This window comes from Haliotis rufescens, unplaced genomic scaffold (genome assembly GCF_023055435.1).
Source record: "Haliotis rufescens isolate VD_foot unplaced genomic scaffold, xgHalRufe1.0.p SCAF_55, whole genome shotgun sequence".
Lineage (NCBI taxonomy): Eukaryota > Metazoa > Mollusca > Gastropoda > Lepetellida > Haliotidae > Haliotis > Haliotis rufescens.
Genome location: NW_025964279.1, coordinates 880,948 through 903,067, shown reverse-complemented (window position 1 = coordinate 903,067; position 22,120 = coordinate 880,948). Strand labels below are relative to the sequence as shown.

Genomic DNA, 22,120 nt, shown 5'->3' with positions numbered 1-22,120 from the left:
AATACTTGATAAATCATTTTTTTTACACAATGAATCATAAACAGCTTCTATCATTTGTATACTAATCTTTTTTTAAACTCTGAAACGTGCAACGTAGATCATGTTAGGTAGGCAGAGCATGTATACTGTTTTGTTGGTCATCTACCACCTACGACTCGACCTTCGTTAAACCGCTGATCATCTATAACGCTCATCAATTATTTGGACCCCGAAGGTAGCATTGTAGCGAGGGATCACTGTATGTATATTTCATTCCAACAAAGATGCATGTTGGCATATGTATATTTCATCTCAACAAAGATGCATATTGCCATATGTATGTTTCATTCCAACAAAGATGCATATTGCCATATGTATATTGCATTCCAACAAAGATGCATATTGCCATATGTATAGTTTCATCCAAACAGAGATATATATTGCCAAATATATGTTTCATTCCAACAACAAGGGGGCAAGGGGGGCCTAGTCGTCTAAGGCGCCGTGATTCGCTGTGCAGAGTTGCGTCCCTTGGGCATGCCAGAAACCTATGATTGTGGGTTCGAATCCTGGTTTGCCCCGATTATGTTTCTAGGTTTGTCGGCACCATACTCGTGCTCGTGGGTTTCACCGAAGTGGTAAACGTCTTAGACCTGCATCACTTCGGGCTTTCCTTCCACATTAAGCTGACACGCCGTGATATAACTGGAATACTGTTAAAAGCGGCGTTAAACCCAACTCACTCACTCACTTCATCCCAACAAAGATGCATGTTGCTTTTGTTTAGTGTTGTCAGTGTTCAAGCTAGCAGGAATCAGAATCAGAGATCATTCTCTCAGAAACAGGCCAGCTGTTAATGTGATCAGCCTTGAATATCTTTCTCTGTGATTGGCACTTCATACTTCATACTACGTTGCAACTGATTTGGTAGCATTTGTTTGGGCTTCACTGTGGTGAAAGAAATATGGCTAGCAGACGCCACACACCTTCTGGGGTCGGGTGTGCTGTACCTGCAATAGTGGTCAAACCTGGTTTGAACTTGATTAACTTCTGACATAATACAATCATATATGCTGCAGATTGTAGAGATTTGTCCTGGATTCTAATCTAAATGCCCTTGTCACGCAAATTAGAAATTTGAAAAAAAATTAAAATTGGGATTTGTTTTAATTGTGCTACAATGTACAACAGCATTCAAAGGAGTTATGTAAATCTAAGCCTTGAAAGCCTCTACCCTGTTCAATGGTCTTATGACGGCCTCCGCGGTCTAGTGGTAGAGCGTCCACCCGGAGAGCGGAAGGTCTGGGGTTCGATCCCCAGCATGGTATCTCAGTGAGCTAGCACTATAAATCGGCATCAGTCCGGACTAGTACAAGCAGCCACACACACACACACACACACACACACACACACACACACACACACACACACACACACACACACACACACACACACACACACACACACACACACACACACATATGTGCATGCACGTCGCTATATAAGTGCAATAATCTTGGACGCGACGTTAAACCCAATTTCACCTCACCTCATTGGTTACTATCATTGAAATACAATCACTAGTTATACTGTATTAGCATGAACTGGGAAATGGTTAATTCCAATGTGGGAGGGGCTAGATCTTGTTAGTCACTGAGATGGAAAGCAAAATCCTCATCCTCTGTGTTATCTTGTTTGCAAAACATGGTCAATTTTGTATGTTAGAGGGTTTGAGGACATGTAGTTTAGATCCACTGTGATGTTCATTTGGTGGAGGAAGACAAACAATGGAGTGTGCACTTTGTGTTTGGTTATCAGCCTGTAGCGTACTCATTAATGCTTGCAGGTTATTCATGATTTACTTGGTAGACATGCCTGTTGCAAATAGCGTTCTGAAACATGGCTGAGTAACTTTGAACAAAGAGGCCATTTTGAATTATATGGTTACAGGTTAAAGAGTATAATACCTTCAAGCGTTGTGACTTCTTGAGGGTGATATGGTGTATCCTGTTTTCCCCAGTTATGGATATAGGATAGAATAGGCCCTTTGCAGTTTGCCTCTGGGGCTTTCAATTGGCTGTGCAAATTGCCATCCCTTTGGTGTGTCCTGACGCGGAAGACCCGGGGTCGATTCCCGACATGGGTACAATGCGTGAAGCCCATTTCTGGTGTCCCCTGCCGTGATGTTGCTGGAATATTGCTAAAAGTGGCGTAAAACCATACTTACTAGTCATTGGTGTGTCCTGGGTTCGCATCACAGATTAGCTTGGGTTATGTTTCTGGGTTTGTCAGCACCATACCTGTGCTGTTGGGTTTCCCCCAAAACTAACATGCCATGTCACGGTATAACTGAAATACTGTTCAAAATAGCCATGAAAACAAAAAACTCTCTTAAGAAATCCTGCAAAGATGTGGATTGGATGATCACAATCATTGCAGGTTTGTATCATGACTGCCTGTTTTTCAGAAGTAATCCATAGGTGTTCTGAGACATGAAACGCTCATGTTATTGAAGAAGGTCTCTGTATAATTGGGGGCATGGGTGGCCCAGTTGTTTAAGGCGCCGCGATTCGCTGTGCAGAGTTGAATCCCTTGGGCATGCCAGAAACCTATGATTGTGGGTTCGAATCCCGGTTCGTCCCGATTACGTTTCTAGCTTTGTCAACACCATACCCGTGCTCGTGGGTTTCACCGAAGTGGTAAACATGTGAGACCAGCATCACTTGGGGCTATCCTCCCACATTAAGCTGACACGCTGTGATATAACTGGAATACTGTTAAAAGCGGCGTTAAACACAACTCACTTATTCACTGTATAATGAACAATAAGAGGTGATGTCATAGAGGACTTCAGGTAAATCAAGTATTGATTTTCATAGCTCCATGGTAGGATGTTTATTGCTAGTTACAAAGATTAAGATTACCGAAAAAATTGCATACTGTATTAAAGTTGGAAGGTTATACTTTCATGTTTAGGGATGAAACCAGAATTTCAAAGGTCATGTGTTCAATCAGCTTGCTTTTGGAAGAATAAAACACCTGATATATAGTTGGCAGCTGTTCTTAAGATTACAAATATTATGTTGATGAAATGTAATAGTGTTCAGAATTATGGGGGTCATTGGGTCCTTGAGACATTGAAGGTAATGATCCTGTTAATCATCAGACTTTAACATTAGGGTTATCAGAAGGAACTCTTTACTTTAATGCTTAATTTCTAACACTGCTTTGTGCTGATGTTGCTTTGTATGGTTAAATATTGTTAAAGGTGCAGTGGTGTAGCCAAGTAGTTTAAGCATTTGCGTATTACATCGAGGACTGAAGGTCCAGGTTTGGTTCCCCAAATGAGTGCAGCGTGTGAAGTCCCTTTTTGGTGTCCATCACTGTTATCCCTGTGGAATGTTGCTAAAAGCGACATTGAAGCATACTCCTTCATTTATGTGAAGGGTAAATTATGTTTGAGTGTTTATGATATTTAAAACCTGCATATCATAAAAACCTGAGGTTCATGGAGGTTCAAAAGGAAAAACTAGCTGTGGACACATGTTCGTAGTGGCTAATTACAACACATTTTACAATATTTGACTGTCAAAAATGCTGGGTGCCATTAAACGAGTAGGAAGTAGTTTATTTTATCTAAGAATTGTCTTGTATCGATACCGAAAAAAAAGTATTGCATATCGTATCGTCGCATGAAAACTCATGATGCACCGTGCACTGATGTTTTGTTTCACTCCTAATTTTAGAAGGCCAAGTATGCTGTTTTTAGTGACGAGAAGGGTGCTGAGCTCTGTTTGTCCTCTCAACTTTCTGTGATGAAATACTTTTGTCTCAATGGACATGATAGATATTCTCACACGATATGACATCTTGTTTCTCCGTTGCACGTATTGAGACCCTTTGAATTATTTGATGACAACACTGCATGGAATAGTAATTGTGTCACTTTCTTTGTTTCAGCATTGTAATTTAGACTGTGGTAGCTACACAAAAGATCTGTCCAATATATGCCCCGACCTGTCAAGTATCTTCATTCTAGACAACTCTCCAGTAGCCTACAGATCCTATCCAAGTAAGTAACAGATAATCATATCCAAGTAAGTAACAGATAATCATATCCAAGTAACAGATAATCATATCCAAGTAAGTAACAGATAATCATATCCAAGTAAGTAACAGATAATCATATCCAAGTAACAGATAATCATATCCAAGTAAGTAACAGATAATCATATCCAAGTAACAGATAATAATATCCAAGTAAGTAACAGATAATCATATCCAAGTAACAGATAATCATATCCAAGTAACAGATAATCATATCCAAGTAAGTAACAGATAATAATATCCAAGTAAATAACAGATAATCATATCCAAGTAAATAACAGATAATAATATCCAAGTAAGTAACAGATAATAATATCCAAGTAAGTAACAGATAATCATATCCAGGTAACAGATAATCATATCCAAGTAAGTAACAGATAATCATATCCAAGTAAGTAACAGATAATCATATCCAAGTAAATAACAGATAATCATATCCAAGAAAGTAACAGATAATCATATCCAAGTAAGTAACAGATGATAATATCCAAGTAAATAACAGATAATAATATCCAAGTAAATAACAGATAATAATATTCAAGTAAGTAACAGATAATCATATCCAAGTAAGTAACAGATAATAATATCCAAGTAAGTAACAGATAATCATAACAGATAATAATATCCAAGTAAGTAACAGATAATAATATCCAAGTAAGTAACAGATAATCATATCCAAGTAAGTAACAGATAATCATATCCAAGTAAGTAACAGATAATAATATCCAAGTAAGTAACAGATAATAATATCCAAGTAAGTAACAGATGATAATATCCAAGTCAGTAACAGATGATAATATCCAAGTAAGTAACAGATAATAATATCCAAGTAAGTAACAGATAATAATATCCAAGTAAATAACAGATAATCCTATCCAAGTAAGGAGCCTACAGATCCTCTCCAAAGTGAAACTAGTTCATTTCAGAAACTAGAAGTTAGTCTAATATTGGTTAAAGCCTTAACAAACGATGCATGCCATATTTTAACCTCTTAATTTGAATGCCATTTAGGCCCCCATAATCCCATATTGGGCCAAATATACTTCCGTAACTATTTTCATCTACGTTCTCTTTGAGATTCCTCCTATGATGTTGCAGATAACGCCATCCCCATCAAGTCCTGGTTCAGCGATGCCACAGACACAGCACTTCTCTGCCTCCTGCCTATGTTAGATGCTCTCAGGTTTTGCAGCGACGTGCGCAGCGTCCTCAGTCGGAATTTACATCTACAGCGGGCGTGGTAGCAACGTCCATTTCATGCCCATCCTTGTACATAGCCACTGTTAGCACTGTCATTGATGTCGTTATCATCTAGGTCACCCACCATCCTGCAGGAGAGTCGGTGTTGATTCTAGGAACTGTTTTACCCCAGAGTGAATCCCCTCCTGATCTTCTCCATACAAACTCAACCTGCTGTCCTGTGTTGGGTGAAGCCATCTTCTGTTGTAGGAAGGTGATAAGTCATGTTTATTCCGGACAAGACAGTAGTATACAAACTCACTTTACACACCAGTCCTTCGTCATTTAACCATTTGTAGAAATTCTTTGGATACTTCAGACATTGAGCAAGATTGGAATAAAAATTATTGGCAAGTTTTAACAAAGAAATTATATATACCGTATTCGACGTAATAAGCGCCCCGCTCTAATAAGCGCCCACTTCGATATTTGCCAATATGTTGGCTAGTGAACAATCCCAATTAGCACCCTTCCGATTGATCAACGTACACAAGACTTATTTATTCGTGTATAAAACGCACTCGTGCGTTATATGCACCCTTAATTATGGGCAATTAAATTCTGGAAAAATATATCTGTTGTATATAAATATTTCAGGCTGTCAGCATAAACCACAAAATTTACGATCTTTCACCAAAATAATATTCTAATAAGAGTCCCCTATTTCTAAGTTTGAGAGTGCCCTGGGCGCTCATTACGGCGAATACGGTATTATGATTAAACTTAGTGGGTTAAGTTCTAAACACTTTCAAGAAGTTTTGTTGATTTCATTAAAAATTATTTGCATAATAGTATTTTTCAAAACAAATAATTTGAACTGTGCTCCATTGTCTGGAGCCAGTCTTCAGTTTGTGTCTAGACTCTGTTATTAGTTGTGTGTGTAACATTTAGCATTGTTTCTGAGTTAATAGGTAATCCTTAACTGGTAGTCTTGAATCAGACTTGCCAGGAATGTTAAAACCTAGCACATTTTAATGAATGGTAAATTGTAAAGTTCTCTCATTTCATGGCTCTTAGGTCATTTCCTATTCCGAATCCAGAGATGATTGTGTGATTATTTCTGTTGTATTCTCCTTCCAGTTAATACTCAACACCTTGTGGATGTTCAGTAGTTGATTGATGACAATCAGGTGCGGAGACAATCCCATGCATCATGATGTGTAATCATCAATCAAAACTCACCTTGTTGAGGATTGATGAGCCAAACTCATTGTTTTGTATTTGAATACAGTAATGTGCTGGGGTACAATGTGTGAAGCCCATTTCTGGTGTCTGGATTTTGCTGGCATATTGCTAAAGGCGGCGTAAAACCAAACTCACTCACTCACCTCAGTAATATGCAGTGTATCTTCTGAATAGATTTTCCGTTAGATTGTTGGACGCTGTTCAGAGTTGTATCCCTTTTGGCAGGCAAGAATCCTGATTTCCTGGCTTCATGTCAGGATTTCTGACATGCAGTGTAATGTATATGAACAGAGCATAAGTTATTACTTGGAAAAATGTTTCAAACGATTCAAGGTTCAAATGTTTTTTGAATAGTATTTTTTTATACCAAGGTTAGTCATTAGTATACAAAATTGTATTTTTCAAGTTATTACTCAATTCCATTGTTACTACTTCTGTCAGGAATAATCATGATTTGCCACACTCAGAGGTTTGAGATTCCTCCGTAGACTCATCCTCGGTTATCCAGGGTATTATATGTCCATTCTATTAAAATAAATACCTTGGATCCATCCACCACCTCTTCATTTGGATTCCAGTTTGAATGACACAGCTTTCCTAAATTACTCTACACTGTCATGATTGAAAGAACCAGTGCCGTGGGCAAAGTTCCATTGTTGCAAACCGTCTCAAATACAATGTTGGATGTCTGGGAGCAGCAGTGCTTCCCTTCTTAAACCTAAAGTCTTGTAGAGTGAGTAATTATATCATGGTATAGCTCGAACAAGGCAGCAGTTTTCATCGCAGATCTATGCCAAGCTCTTGTTAGAAGATCCTGGAAGAGATGGTGAAGGTGACTTTTGAAACAAATTTGAAACTATAATGCAAATAGGTCCGGAGAATTTTGTCTGATAGAATGGCTGTATAATACAGTGGATACAGGAGGGTGACTAGACACTGGAGGAACTGATACATATCCTTTGTGTGCCATGTTTACCTCACAGCGCCAGGAGGTTTCTCTGTGGTGTTGTTGCCATGGGACTTTGTCACAATATTTGAGACTTTGTACTTGGATCCTTTGAGGAGATGGCTTGGGATGCTCAGGATTCAAACATCAGGAAGCATGGGCGACTGCGTCTGTGTGGCGAAGCATCCGAGTTCAGAAGTGGTGCCAGTTTTACAGGCTGCTGGTACAAAGAAGGTGAATGCAGCTCAATATTTGAACTGCTTAAACATGTATCTACATTTATGACTATTCTGAAGACAAAGGAGAAATATGATTGCCATGTAAGCTTTGTGTGAGGTTGGAGAAAACTATTGCCATAAACTGAGAAGCCATCTTGATTAAATGAGATTACAAATCAATGTTGAAATACCTCTTGGGTGTGTAAGGGGAGGCAACTCTGTTTCATGATTCACAAAGAACCATGATGGTCGAGGCTTTCCATAAACACTCAAATATCAATTCATATGTAAATATTGCTGTAATTTATGAGTAGTGCACTAAATTGTTTCAGCTGTTTGAATATTTCTATCAGTTCAGAATTATGTAACAATTAAAGATCAAAATTTGGAAACTCAGGGTTTAACATGTTAACGTTTAGGTTGTTGGAACTATTAACGGAATTGTTATGACGTAAATTATTGTGATGGATTGTAGTGGTGAAGTGAACGATTTTGAATCTGAATCATGAAAGTCAATTTTTACTTTTGGGACTAGCTGTTTTACAGGTGTATATAGCATATGTATGTACCGAGAGACGAGACGTATGTCAGGATGATGGTGGAAATCACTAAGATCACCAGAATATTCAGTGCTAGAATTAGTATGATCGCTTCTCTGGCAGAGATTTTAAAACAAATTCTGCAGGTGAGTTGCCTCTTTCTGTTTTAAAGTAAACAAGTGCATTGCCTAGCATCAGAGGTTTTGTTTGTGTTTAAAAGCAGAAATAACATGTTGTCAAGAAGAACATTTGGGCTGATTTATCAGAGAACAAACATGACTTTTGTTTACCCAAGAAACTAGGACATTTTGGCGTTTTGTTAAAAAGTGAAAAACAACATTCCCCATGTAGAAGATTCCATTTTATGAAGAACATTTGTTCTCATACCAGCCTAGCTTTATACATTAACACTGAGAGCCTGAATTAACCTTATTTTTGAAGAAGTGTGTGTGGAACTAATCCTGGTCCTTCGGGATCTCCAGTGCTACGTGTGTGATGATCAGGCGTTGATGATGCTGTTGGTGATGATGCTGTTGGTGATGATGCTGTTGGTGATGATAATGACTCGGAGTGTTCATTTGTGATTGTTTGGCTTAGGTTAGGATTAAAAAAAGGTCAATCAGATGTGAGGACACTTCCATGGAAGGTCTTGCTCAGGTGAACCCTGAAAATGTATTGGATGCGTGGGTTCTTGAGCCAATCAGATGCCAGCTTTCTAAATTGATTTGACTTCATTTCTCAACCATCTCGAATTGCAAATTTTGATCTCAACAAAAGAAAATGCCACAGATAGTCTTTCCCTTGATAGTCCATCACTTTTGCATGGCACTCAAAAAGGACAGGACATGAAATATCCACAACACTATAATTACACAGCTTTAATTATTGGCATCCGGAACTCCCTGATAACATGTGTTTTGAAGAAATCATACACCTCGATATGCTTTTCTGAATGCTTCGTTCACTTTTTCTGAGATTTTAACGTCTTGCTTGGCTGATTGGCTGAAGTTCACGTGATGCGACATCTTGAGGTATCGCAGTGGAGTATAAAATGAGATTGAAGAAACGGCTTGAAAGAATGTTGATTGAATGCATGGTTTCTGAAATGTGGGCAGTCCTGCTGCAAATATTAACTCAAGAGAATAAATATTACTTCCAAAACATTTCATCAGTCGCCTACACTTTTTCAACAACGCAACAATTTCTCTAATTGGAATTTTCAGAACTGCTGTGACAATGGAGACCGTGTTCACTTATGAATTTAAACTCATTTAGGTTTTGCAATGCAGTGTTTCAGTACAGATGATGGTACCTTTGTCAAGCAAGTCAAGCAGTGCTTAATTTTCTTCGATCTAACATTGAAATCCCCATCAATACCAGGCTAAGTCGTCTGAGCATGTGCAGAAGGAGGACATCGGTAATTCTCAGCCTGCCTCGTCCCCTGATGTTCATGTCTTGGAACCTCCACACTGAGAGTCCCGTGGTGCTGAAAATAGATAGACCCATGTGAATCCCTGTTGCTGGGGGACCGACTCATGTTGTCATGCATTTAAACTACATTTTTTAACCCAGATTTGTTGATGTGTCAAATATTGCTGAAAATGTGGCCATTGATTGTAGACAAAGGACGATGATGACCAGTGCACTTATAATCAGGATATTTGCTTTTTTATTGCGCTGACATTGTTACCACATCATCATGACATGTTACACAGAAGCTGAGTCAGCCCGAGCCACCACATTTTCCAAATACAGTGAAACACCATTACCTCCGAAAACTGCTTTTCAATGATTTTTGAGGCTTAACTGATGGGGTTTTCTGTGGGTGATTGTGAAAGCAAACCAACAGTCACTGACTGATTAAAAAGGAGGAAAGTTGAGGGATGAGCTTTTCACTTTTATGACATATACTGAGCAAAAAAGTTAGAGATGAATTTTTGTTGTTGATATTTATTTGTAGTGAAGATTGACTTACAATTTCATGAAAATATCATCAAAATATTCATGATCCCCAGCCTTTTTGTTCAGTATGGAATAAACACATCTGGACCTATGCAGGTTATTGTTTTTTGCAGGTGAGATTTATGAGCATTGAGCACCTCTCTTGTCCATCCAACATATTTCCACAAATTGACCTTGTTTTTACCATAGAACATGATAGGGATATTCATCACCCCCCCCACTGTGTATTTAAAAGCAGTTGTGATTTATTTTGTAAAAGATATTAATAAATATTGAGAAAGTTGGTTTTTTTGTATGAAAAGGGTTGCCATAGCTACTGAAGGAAATCATTAGTTGTCTGTGTAACAGCTGACAATGTCATGTGTTTTGTTTTCTCATGTCCATAAATTATATTTTACTACCATGTTGAGAAATGATGATGTTCCTTAGCGTACTTAAGTTCTCGGACAACAGATGTACGGAGTTGACAGTTTGGAGATTTTGTATCTGAATGAGTGTTTCAGTGGTTTGACGAAACTGCTTTGAGTCGTCATGTTTTTGTTTAAGGGGTATGATATTAAATTTTGTGAAACTGTTCTTGTCAAAAATGCAACTCAGTTAATTAGGCCTTTTTTATATTTAGCTTAAAGATCCTCCAACGCAAAGGACTGAGAAAATGAAACAAAACCATTTAGGATAAAAAAATTGCACTGCTGATCCAAAAAACTTTTATATATGTATTAAAAAAAATTCAATTTTTTAGAATCTTGCAGCGCAGTACAAGATGACTTTGCAGGCAAAAGTCGGTAATTGCTATAAATCGCTTTGGCAGTGATTTTAATGACAGTGCAGTGCTGACGGTTTCACATCTAGGTACCTCCTTACCTTTCAGTGTCAGTAATAATTTTTTTTTTTTTAAATCCCAACCAAAAAGAAAAAAGGCCTTAGGACTGTTTGCAAATTTATTTTGCATTTTTTGTAAACTAGTCAGTTGAAAGATTCACAGTGTCCAATGTTACCCGTGTCATATTGACATAGACTCAGTTGATCGATCACAATTAGCAGTCTTTGATTTAGGCAGAGTTACCTGCCCCTGAGAAAGACAATCTGGCACAGAGAAGCCATTTTGAACTGACTATAATTTTTAATGTGCAAAGGATTTAAGTTAATTTCAATGATTTTATGAAAGGAATTCCGCCTTTGTCTGGCAGCATACTTCAGTATAGTCTCAATGGCGAGTGTGTAGTGGTTGTAATCAAATATTGTCTTAGTTAGTTACCATGGCGTTTGATGTTACTTATTTCAAAGTCTTTCAGAGGTATCTTCAGTGTATAACCACACATTAAGATCGAAATGTGAACTTTTTACTTAAAGAAAGACTGTCAGTAGTGCTTAAACTTACTCCCCCCAAAGTATTATGTTTCTGGTAATATTGTTCAGCCTTATATGATGTGACACAGCTTTCTTCCTTTTGGCAACCACATTTGCATGCCATTAAGTTTACATTCTGGAGATAAATGCTTTTTTGCAGCAATTGATAAAACTTGAGTGAAGTCTGAGCTGCACTTGACAGTTGTGATCACATAACCTGCACACACACGAGTGGTATTTGCAGTTTGGGGGAAGTGGGCAGAGTTACTTGCCCTTGGTTTAAAATCTGGAAAATAAGAAATGCTGATGCTGGTGGTTGAAAATGGTGCATGGGTTGAAACATGCGGGTACCAGAAACACAATACTTGTTTTCTTTTGCCTTAGTATATGAAAGAAAAATGAGTTTGGCAATTATGGTGATTTGTTTTACTTGGTGAGATGGGAAATATTCTGTTATAGTATATCAGCATTTGGTTGGGGAAGTATGATGTATGCTTTCAGGAAAAACATTGGTTGCTGCTTCTTTAGAAATATGAAGAAATTAGGTAGCTGATTTATGAACTATTGGGAGTTGTATTCCAACAATACCATGACAAAAACTAGTTGTTAGGAAAGTTATACTGTTACCCATCTACACTTGAACGTGTCTTATGATTATCCAGCTGAGTGAAATGAGTATTTACGTTAGAAACTGTCTTGTTACGTTAGAAATGACTATTATCATTGCCACAAGAAAGAACAGATGTCTATTTATTGGTGGATGTGGGATTAGCCTCTGCGTTCAGAGATTCCATCCATACTTCTGACCGAAAGACGACTTGATCAAAGAGCATAATCCTGACATGCTGTCTGACCCCATGACGAACTCATTTGTTCAATTTAAAATTGAGCTACAACATAAAACAACTTACTACCAGCTTCTTCATTCAGTGGGCGGTCGGGTAGCCTAGTGGTTAAAGCGTCCGCTCGTCATGCCGAAAGACCTAGGTTCGATTCCCGACATGGGTACAATGTGTGGAGCCCATTTCTGGTGTCCCCCGCCGTGATATTGCTGGAATATTGCTTAAAGCGGTGTAAAACTATACTCACTCACTCACTCACTCTTCATTCAGTACATATCAAGGTACTGAATTTGTGACGTATATTGGCCATCTCTTTTCCCCTTTGATCATGAACAGTAAAGGAGAATTGCCCAAAATGTCAGGGTAAAGAGTGTGTGTGTGTGTCTACAGTGGTCTTAGGCATCATAATTCCCTCTGCTTACTTTTGTCCCTTAGTCCTGCCAGGATCAGGGCCCACTTGCACAAAGCGATCTTAGCGCTAAGATGATCGTAACTCCCATACTTTAACATGGGCTTACAAAAGTCGTAGCGCTAAGATTGTTTTGTGCAAGTGGGCCCTGCTCTTGTTCCTTCTTCTGTCAGCATATTTTCATGACACAGACTCAAATTGTGAGGTGGTCACGTTTATTTGTGGCCCTTCCAGAGAACTCTGACACAGCCACCTAATGACAAATGTGAGGTTACTGACAATGATTGCAGCTCACCCAATGGATAATCATGGGAACAGGTTTCATCAGTAGATATCTATATATATATACTGACCAAAGAATATATAAAGAAATAGTAATCCACATTACCATAATGTATCTCTCTGTTGCAACTATTTATACATGCATGCAATGCATTTGATACGATTGGATGGAATGTTTGAAGACAGTTTTTAATACCAGTGTGAAGAATAGTGGAGACATATGCTGGATATATCTAAAGATTTTTTGATAAAGGTTGCTCTGTACTCTGAAATATTATATATGTTTGCAAGTTCTGTATTTCTGAGATTGTAATAGATCGATATGATTTCTTTGTAAAATCAAGTTTAACATTGATTTGCTGTAATTTTGTTGATGGTTTTGTGCATAGCATTTGTCTGCAGATTGGAAGTTAGAGTATCGTGAAGTATGTGCATGAAATATCAGTCGGTGATGACCTGTAAACTTCCAGCTCGTGTCCAAGTTTGATATTGTACGTAGTTGCTACATGTATGAAAGAGAGAAATATATTTTATAGTTTGATTTCAAGAACTGTGATTCTTTGTCTCATTGAACATGATCGAAAGGTGATCGAAATATTAACATGTTTTTCCTTAGTTAAACTTGGTAATATGGATGCTGGGGACAAGGGGCAGATAACTGTACTTTGTATGTTATAGAAACTGTGATGGAATTTTGTGATTGTAAACTGATCGTTTTTGTGTAAATGCAAACAGGAGTGTCGGTATCTTTGACAGAAGAAAATTAGATGCTTCTGATTCTTGGTAGACCAGGCACATGGTCATCTCAGTGTTCACATTTCTTCCCATTGAGACATTTTGTGAAGTACATTTGTTTTTTTATACATTATAGAGGTCATTGACTGACTCATCATACCAGGAATAGACATGCCAATAGTCCAAGAAAAGTGAAATTCCAGAAGGACAAGTTTTCAACTGAAATCTTACTATTTTACATAAACAGAATCGGTCTGCAGACCAGTTGGATTTGACAATGGTGTCTACTCCTGATGATACACTTCCTACATATTTTCAAAGTGCTAGGTTGCTTTGCCGTGTGGGTTTCAGTGAAAGGTGATGTGAATATTGTTAAAGGAAATGTAATTGATATTGATAATGGAGACAAATCCTTGGAAACTTTATGATTTGCATAATCCAAAATGGCTGCCCTAGTTGCCTCTTTCTGGAAGTGCTTATTCTGGTGGAACAGTTCCCGTCATGCATATTACCAACTGTGTGAAATCTTCCTGTTGTTTTGTAGAAAGTATGTTTCTCGAGTGGGTGACTCTGGTCGCCTCCTGTTGATTGTTGGCTCCTGACTCACTATGTGTGGTGTGGAATATATCATGTAGTGAGGCAGAGATGACCTTTTGTAAATAAAAGATATTATCCTGTGAACTGTTTGTCTTTGTGGTTTATTTGCTTGGTAGAAGTTGTACTTCATATTGAATGATGTTTAGTTTTCCTAGATTGAAGATAAGGTGGGCCTTATAGTCTGGTGTGGTGCTGACCGGATTCAAACCCAGATCATAGGAATTGTGGCATCTCAGACTGGTTTTAAATTTTAAAGAAGCTGTACATCACTGTTTATCCTTTGGGGTTGACATTTTATGTTATACCTGCTCACTCATCTGATTGAAGTAATGAAAGGAGCTGGAGACTTCATAACTGATATACCTCCTATATTGCCTGGGGAAGTTTGACAGGAGTGGAGACCCATGAAGATCCGGGTAGAATGTGTCTTTAGCAACCCATGCTTGTGGTAAGAGGCGACTCTGCTTGTCGTAAGAGGCAACTAACCGGATCGGGTGGTCAGGCTTCTGACTTGGTTGATGCATGTCATCATATCCCAATTGTGTGGATCGATGCTCATGATGTCAATCACTGGATTGTCTGGTCCAGACTCGATTATTTACATACCGCCGTCATATAGCTGGAATATTGCCACCCTGCCCCCTCATGTAGTTGGAATATTGCGGAGTGCCGCGTTAAACAACAAAGGACAGGATTGGGTGACCTTGACCACACTGGCTGATTGCAACACAAAACTCAGCCCCAGAGCCACAGGATGAATGGACGACAAACAAGCAACGACGACGTGATGCAATATGCCGTGCTTGATTTGCACGTGCATATTTCACGTTCAGGTCGTACACTTGGTGACGTGTCAGTCGGAGAGCAACAATGGAGGAGTCGACAGCTAAATGATTTGGACGAAGTTAAAGGTATGTTGCATGCTTTGGTTAAAATATAGTGTAGGAAAGTAGACTGCGTTTTTTCAAATGTTTGAATTAAGAATAAATTTGATAATTTTAACTACATCATTATTTGCGTATACTGCTTTTCTGGCAATGTAATTTGTCATTGTGAAACGTTTTTGTGATTTCAATTTTATTCTCAAATTTAAACAAAACTACAGAACGGCAGTATCCACGCAACCATTACAGATTGTTTCTAACTTTAAAAGGGGGGCACGGGTGGCCCAGTCATCTTTGATTCGCTGTGCAGAGTTGCGTCCCTTGGGCACGCCAGAAACCTATGATTGTGGGTTCGAATCCCGGTTCGCCCCGATTATGTTTCTAGGTTTGTCAGCACCATACCCGTGCTCGTGGGTTTCACCGAAGTGGTAAACGTCTGAGACCTGCATCACTTCGGGCTTTCCTCCCACATTAAGCTGACACGCCGTGATATAACTGGAATAATGTTAAAAGCGGCGTTAAACCCAACTCACTCACTCACTCTAACTTTAAAATGCTCTCTGTGGGGACCCCGGAGAAAATGTCCTCGACACTCCATTGCCGTCAGCATAAGGCGACTAAATTTGATCGGGCGGTCAGGCTCTGTGGGACCCGTGAAGATTCCGGGGTAGAATAGGTCTTCAGCAACCCATGCTTGCCGTAAAAGGTGACTATGCTTGTCGTAAAAGGCGACTTACGGGATCGGGTGGTCAGGCTCGCTGACTTGGTTGATGCGTGTCATCGATCCCAATTGCGTGGATCGATGCTCATGATATTAATCACTGGATTGTCTGGTCCAGACTCGATTATTTTACAGACCGTCGTCATATAGCTGTAATATTGCTGAGTGCGGCGTTAAACAACAAACAAGTTGCTTGTGTTTCATTTTGCCCAGATGGCGTGGATCGTTGTTCACTGGATTGCCTGTTTCGGGCTCTTTTAACTGTTGGTCGTTGTGACATGACTGAATATTAGCCATTAAACACCACAAAATAAATTTAACTTCAATGCTTGTGTTGTCGTCCATGTGTTTGTGTTTGTCAAACAATTACCTAAACAAAAAACACATTTGTGAAGATTAAAAAAAATACGATTACATACATGAGAATTGGAAACTAATAATATTTTTTAAGTACATAAAGTGTTTTCGTGTTAATTGCGCATATCGACGTAGACATTTAATCAGTTCATTCGCTTTTCTTTTTTAGACGGAGACCAGTGGTAAGCCTCAAAGAATACTTTTCGCCATTGCCGGTCTTGTTATTAGCGTAAAGACTGGGAGGTAGGAGCGTTTGAGGCCAAATATCAACTTCCGGTTGTTGGGATGAAACTTTTCTTCAAATGGTTCAGCAACCCATGGTTGCCGTAAATGAACGACGATGCTTGTCGTAAGAGGCGACAAACGGTCTCAGGTGGTTGGAGATGCATGTCATCGTATCCCAACATTAGTGCTGTTGTTCTGTGTTTCTTTTGTAGATCATGTGAATTTAAATCATTCCATTTTATCTGTTCTTTCGCATTATTTCAAAAATATAAAATCTCAAGATGAGGAAATCAGGAATAGCATCACAAATTGCAGTTGTTCATGCCTGGTATCCAAGCACGTGTCGGCTTTCATTTGGAATCAATACTGTGTTTTTGCGAAAATATAAAAATATAAAAAAGACCATGAGTGCGTACACGTAATTGGGGAGGCCCATTCTAACCCGACATTCAGGGGTGTCAAAGGGATCGGGTGTTCATGCTCGGTTTTCTGTTTTCTGTTGCAGACCGCCTTCAAAGCAGCAAAGGGGCACGGGTGGCCCAGTGGTCTAAGGCGCCGCGATTCGCTGGGCAGAGTTGCGTCCCTTGGGCACGCCAGAAACCTATGATTGTGGGTTCGAATCCCGGTTCGCCCTAATTATGTTTCTAGGTTTGTCAGCACCATACCTGTGCTCATGGGTTTCATCGAAGTGGTAAATGTCTGAGACCTGCATCACTTGGGGCTTTCCTCCCACATTAAGCTGACACGCCGTGATATAACTGGAATAATGTTAAAAGCGGCGTTAAACCAAACTCACTCACTCACTCAAAGCCGCAAAAGCAATTTCAAGCTAGCAATCACTTGTTCACCTGAATTCTACTGTTGTGATTCTCAATCCAGATAATACGAGGGGGCAGTCGTGTGCGGACGAACCTGGATCACTTATTGGGCGATGCATGTCATCGGATTGTCTCGACCATCTGTTTCATCCTTGATGTAATATTGTGTGAAAATAAAGAACGGAAATGTCCTCCATTGTTGTTATTGTCCTATGCTTGAAAGATTCCAGTGATTGACATTGCCTGGTCCAGACCCGTCATATTTAAACATGCACAAACATCTGATCGAAATCAAAGAGCTCCGTGCTTCAGAGACTTGGATGAGCAGGCATATGCCTGAAGCTGACCACACAGAGCTCTGAAAATAATCTTCTAGTCATATCTGATTGCTAGCTTGAAATTGCTTTTGCAGTCTTACTGTCACCCGAAATGAAACACCATGCTTGCCGTAAAAGGCGACTATTCTCGTAAAAGGCGACTAACGGGATCGGGTGGTCAGGCTCGCTGACTTGGTTGATGCATGTCATCGATCCCAATTGCGTGGATCGATGCTCATGTTGTCAGTCACTGGATTGTCTGGTCCAGACTCGATTATTTAAACAGATCTCCATCATAAGCTGGAATATATGACAATGAATAACTTGTATACCAAAATCAAATAACTTTATTGAATGTTCTCTTAATACTTGTATTGCAAACCGTACAAAATCAACATTGAAATTGATCATTCATAACAAGCAAACAGGATTATTCCAGGAAGATCCACTTCAGAAAACACAAGGTTATACGACATTATTTTGTCTTTTGGATTACTGAAAGATTTTGAAAAAGCATTTGATTCAAACTACACACAATACAAAATGGACATCAGTCAAATCTTTTTACAAATTGACAAGGAGATATTCCTGAGTTCGCGTTAAACAACAATCAATCAATAGTATATCTCTGGTAAAATCATTACGAAAAGAATACATATATGTAGGGGGCTTTTTTCAGGTAGAATGCACACAACTGTTAATTTGGTTACACACTTGTTTGAACAACCCACCCGCACTATATTTTGAAAAGCCATTCCCTGAGAACCAATTCTTTTATTTTTGTAAGGTGTCCAAAATATCACGACAGCACACTTACAGATAACAAGCGAGGTATCGGGTCAGCTGTCAATCTTACACACTCCAGTTAGCAGCTCACTTTAGTTCTCACTAAAATGTTTACTTAATCTTATTCTATACTGAATAAAAACAAATACAGCGGATGTTCAGGAAGAAACATTCTTGTACCCTCATGACTAATTCTTCCTGGCAAAAACAGCAGACATCCTCCGAAGAGTTGGCGTGTTGTCCAGAGCGACTGGATAATATAACATTGACTTAGTAGTGGATCCATTATTCATTGTGAAAAATCAGGGAATGGACGTCTTCACTAGGGCTGGGATGGGTAGGACCTGGGCACCCACAGGACCCGTGGTTAGTCACGTGATATATTGTTTACTGACAAAAATGATCTGGAACTCCATGGTTACACAAAACTCACTAATGTTCGCATTTCTTTCGGCCTACACACGCATTCCTTCTGACTTTTATATGTTTGAATAAAGATAAAGCTTCAGTCTACTCCAGCCTATGCATCACCAGATCGTTCTATCTAAATACATTTTGCCAGGGCTACGGTCAAACTATTCCCAATCAGACTCATCCCAGCCCTAGTCTTTAGACAATTATTTCACTGTGTTTACTATCTATTTTAGCATCATAATCAGCATCTACAACATTCTGAAGAGACGTGTGATGGAAATATTTAGCCATGGATGGGACCATGATGATAAGGGAGCATTCATTATTTAAGGGTATGGGTACAGATGAGGGGAATCGGTGATGATTTACAGGAGGGCACTCGCTTGTTGTCATTTTGTACAAACATCCAAAGGACTACCTCTTTCTTCATCATGTCGTACCTTTTACCTTCCAGTAAAACAACGGATTGACTGGACCTTCTATTTAACCAGCCACAAACAGAGGCTGCCACAAGGTAACAAATTAATACTCTGGCCAATCGTTCATCTCCCCGGAGAGTGGAAGGTTCGATCCCAAGCCGAGAAATACCAAAATGAAATAGATGGTACTTTTTGTTTCCCTGCCTGGCACTCGACATTAACTTTCGGGATAAAACAAGGACAGATAGGATCATTCAGTGTACAGCGTGTTGAGTGGGGTATTCAAATTAAACTGTGGCATAGTATCTCAGTGGGCTAGCACTGTTAAGCTGGCATTAGTACAGGCACACACGCACACGCGCGCACACACACACACACACACACACACACACTGAAAGGGTCCGACAGGGATAATTATTCAGCTGTTCATACGAATATGAAAAGGTAAGACTTCCGCCCGTATCCTTCTAAAAATATAAAGGATTGATTGATTGATTGATTGATTGAGTGAGTGAGTATGGTTTTATGCCGCTTTTAGCAATATTCCAGCAATATCACGGCGGGGGCTTCATCAGAAATGGGCTTCACACATTGTACCCATGTCGGGAATCGTCTTCGGCGTGACGGTTTAACCTCAATGATTCCCGACCGCCCCTTAAAAGGAGCGTCAATGGATACATATATTATATTATATAACTTTTGGAGGGGGCATGCGGGCGGAAGTCTTACTGCGTTCAGGGCAACGATTGGATTATTTTAAAATAGATGTACGCCAACTCACCTTAAGCTTCAAGTGTGCATCAGCAAAGTAGATATCCATTGCTTAATGCCGTTCTCAATGTACATATGACACTCTCGTCTTAATATATGGCGTGTGTCTTGACATGAAACGTGTTTCTTTCCACCTCCTCGTTGCAGGTGATATTCTTCCAAATCCGCAACTAATGATGTAAGCATATTCCACTTGAATATCAGAAGTATCCGAAACAAATTGTCTCAAATCTTCGATGATATTTGCGATTTCGATGTGTTCTGCTTCTCTGAATCTCACCTGGACGCCAGCGTTCATTCAGTTGATCTTCTCCTTGACCTCTTCCATGACCCACACAGGAGGGGCAGAGAATGTTTTGGGGTGGCATAATTGTATAATTCTCGAAATTACTTAGTGTCAAGCATATAACAGACTCGGAAGTATTTAACTCTGAATCAGTGTGGTATCAAGTTAATTCACCTCAGAAATGTTTTCCATTTTGTGTCACCTTCCGCGCACCCAACACCCCTATTGCTTATTGGACTGTTCTAGAGCACATGATAGAAACTGCACTTGATGTTTCTCGTGACATCCACCGACTTGGTGACCTGAAAGAAGATCTTTTCAATACGAATATTCTCAACTTACTATATGTTATAACACGAAGAAATGTACGCATTATTAAAACCCAATTTAGTTAGTTGTGATTATAATTGTTCCTTATACAGGGGAGTTTTCTTTTCTGCTAATGTTTCACTATAAAATCATATAAAAGACAAGTGTGGCTCTACAAACAAGCTACAAAATGAATATGCAAACTATTCATAACAATAGAAATAATTATTTAAGGAATGTAGGGCATTAATAGAATGTGTGAAAATGTCCAATTTCAGATAAAAGATCACACGTATGAGTGCACACCCTCACAGAATATAACCTCAGAAGTAAGGGTCGTTCTTGAGACCTTTATCGAATCAAGCAATACGACCTGGTAAAATAAGCGATTTCGTCACTCACAAAAGGCACATGTATTAGAATATGCTTTAGAGGTAACTGTCCTCAAGAAAACTCTGAAAAACTTGAAAAGCAGCACGCATAGTAGGCAGGTCTTCCTTAATTTTAAGAGCGAGTTTATATTTTTGAGACAAGATGGGGACGGGGGTCTGTAAATAATCGAGTCTGGACCAGACAATCCAGTGATAGATATCATGAGCATCGATTCACGCAATTGGGATACGATGACATGCATCAACCAAGTCCGCGAGCCTGACCACCCGACCCCGTCAGTCGCCTCTTACGACAAGCATAGTCGCCTTTTCGGCAAGCATAGGTTCCTGAAGAACTATTCTGACCCGGATCTTCACGGGTCTTTTTTAATGTTGACTAAACAGTATGGCCAGAGCTGTGTGGTGACATCATATATCGATCCCCGATCGAAATCTGCGTTATATGTTATATGCTTCAGGAAAGTGTTTGCTAGATAATTCACTTCCAAAGACAAGTACATGTACTTATATTTCAAATGTATTTCCAATGATTGCGACGTGAGTATCTATATAAGTCCATTTAAAGTTGCATGATCGAAAACATAACTTCATATTTTTGAAGGCACGTGTATTAGGAAGGGAATCGTGTTACAGTTTTCGGGGGATTGCGATTAATACATTATTTTTGTGCCGAATGTTCCGAATCGGGGCTTTTTACGAAAACACTATGGTTGCTGTGTGTAGCGACAATACAAATACCAAACTCGTTTAAAGTGAGCAGCATAGAGATACCGTTTCCGCAGCTATGAACAAACCTGTGAAATATGACAAATATGTTATTTGGTTTATTTGTCTGGCATGTGCTAGGCCGGAAGTTGATAGGGTTTGAAAAAGAGTATTGTCATGTGACCTGCCTCTTCAGTAATTGCAGGGACTGCACGCGCCACAGACCAGGATGTACCGGCAAGGCCGCAGGTAAGGTGGGCCGTGCAGGACAACAGCAAATACTTGCAAGATCTGTATGGTGAAACGTTAGTGCCATAAATCATGAT

General features: G+C 39.3%; 1 protein-coding gene and 1 long non-coding RNA gene across 2 annotated transcripts in view; both read left to right on the top strand.

Moving 5' to 3' along the window:
• Window positions 1-5,815, top strand: part of LOC124144982 (CTD nuclear envelope phosphatase 1-like) — a 36,904-nt gene extending 31,089 nt beyond the window's left edge. The window contains exons 6-7 of the mRNA XM_046514606.2: window positions 3,940-4,051; window positions 5,185-5,815. Of these exons, the coding sequence (XP_046370562.1) occupies window positions 3,940-4,051; window positions 5,185-5,330 (258 nt within the window). The 3' untranslated portion in view covers window positions 5,331-5,815. The remainder of the gene's footprint in view (window positions 1-3,939; window positions 4,052-5,184) is intronic.
• Window positions 5,816-15,046: 9,231 nt separating this feature from the next.
• LOC125374352 lies at window positions 15,047-17,586 on the top strand. The gene is made up of 3 exons (XR_007218581.1): window positions 15,047-15,301; window positions 16,522-16,534; window positions 17,457-17,586. It is a non-coding gene; the product is annotated as an uncharacterized LOC125374352 (long non-coding RNA).
• The last annotated feature ends 4,534 nt before the right edge of the window (window positions 17,587-22,120 follow it).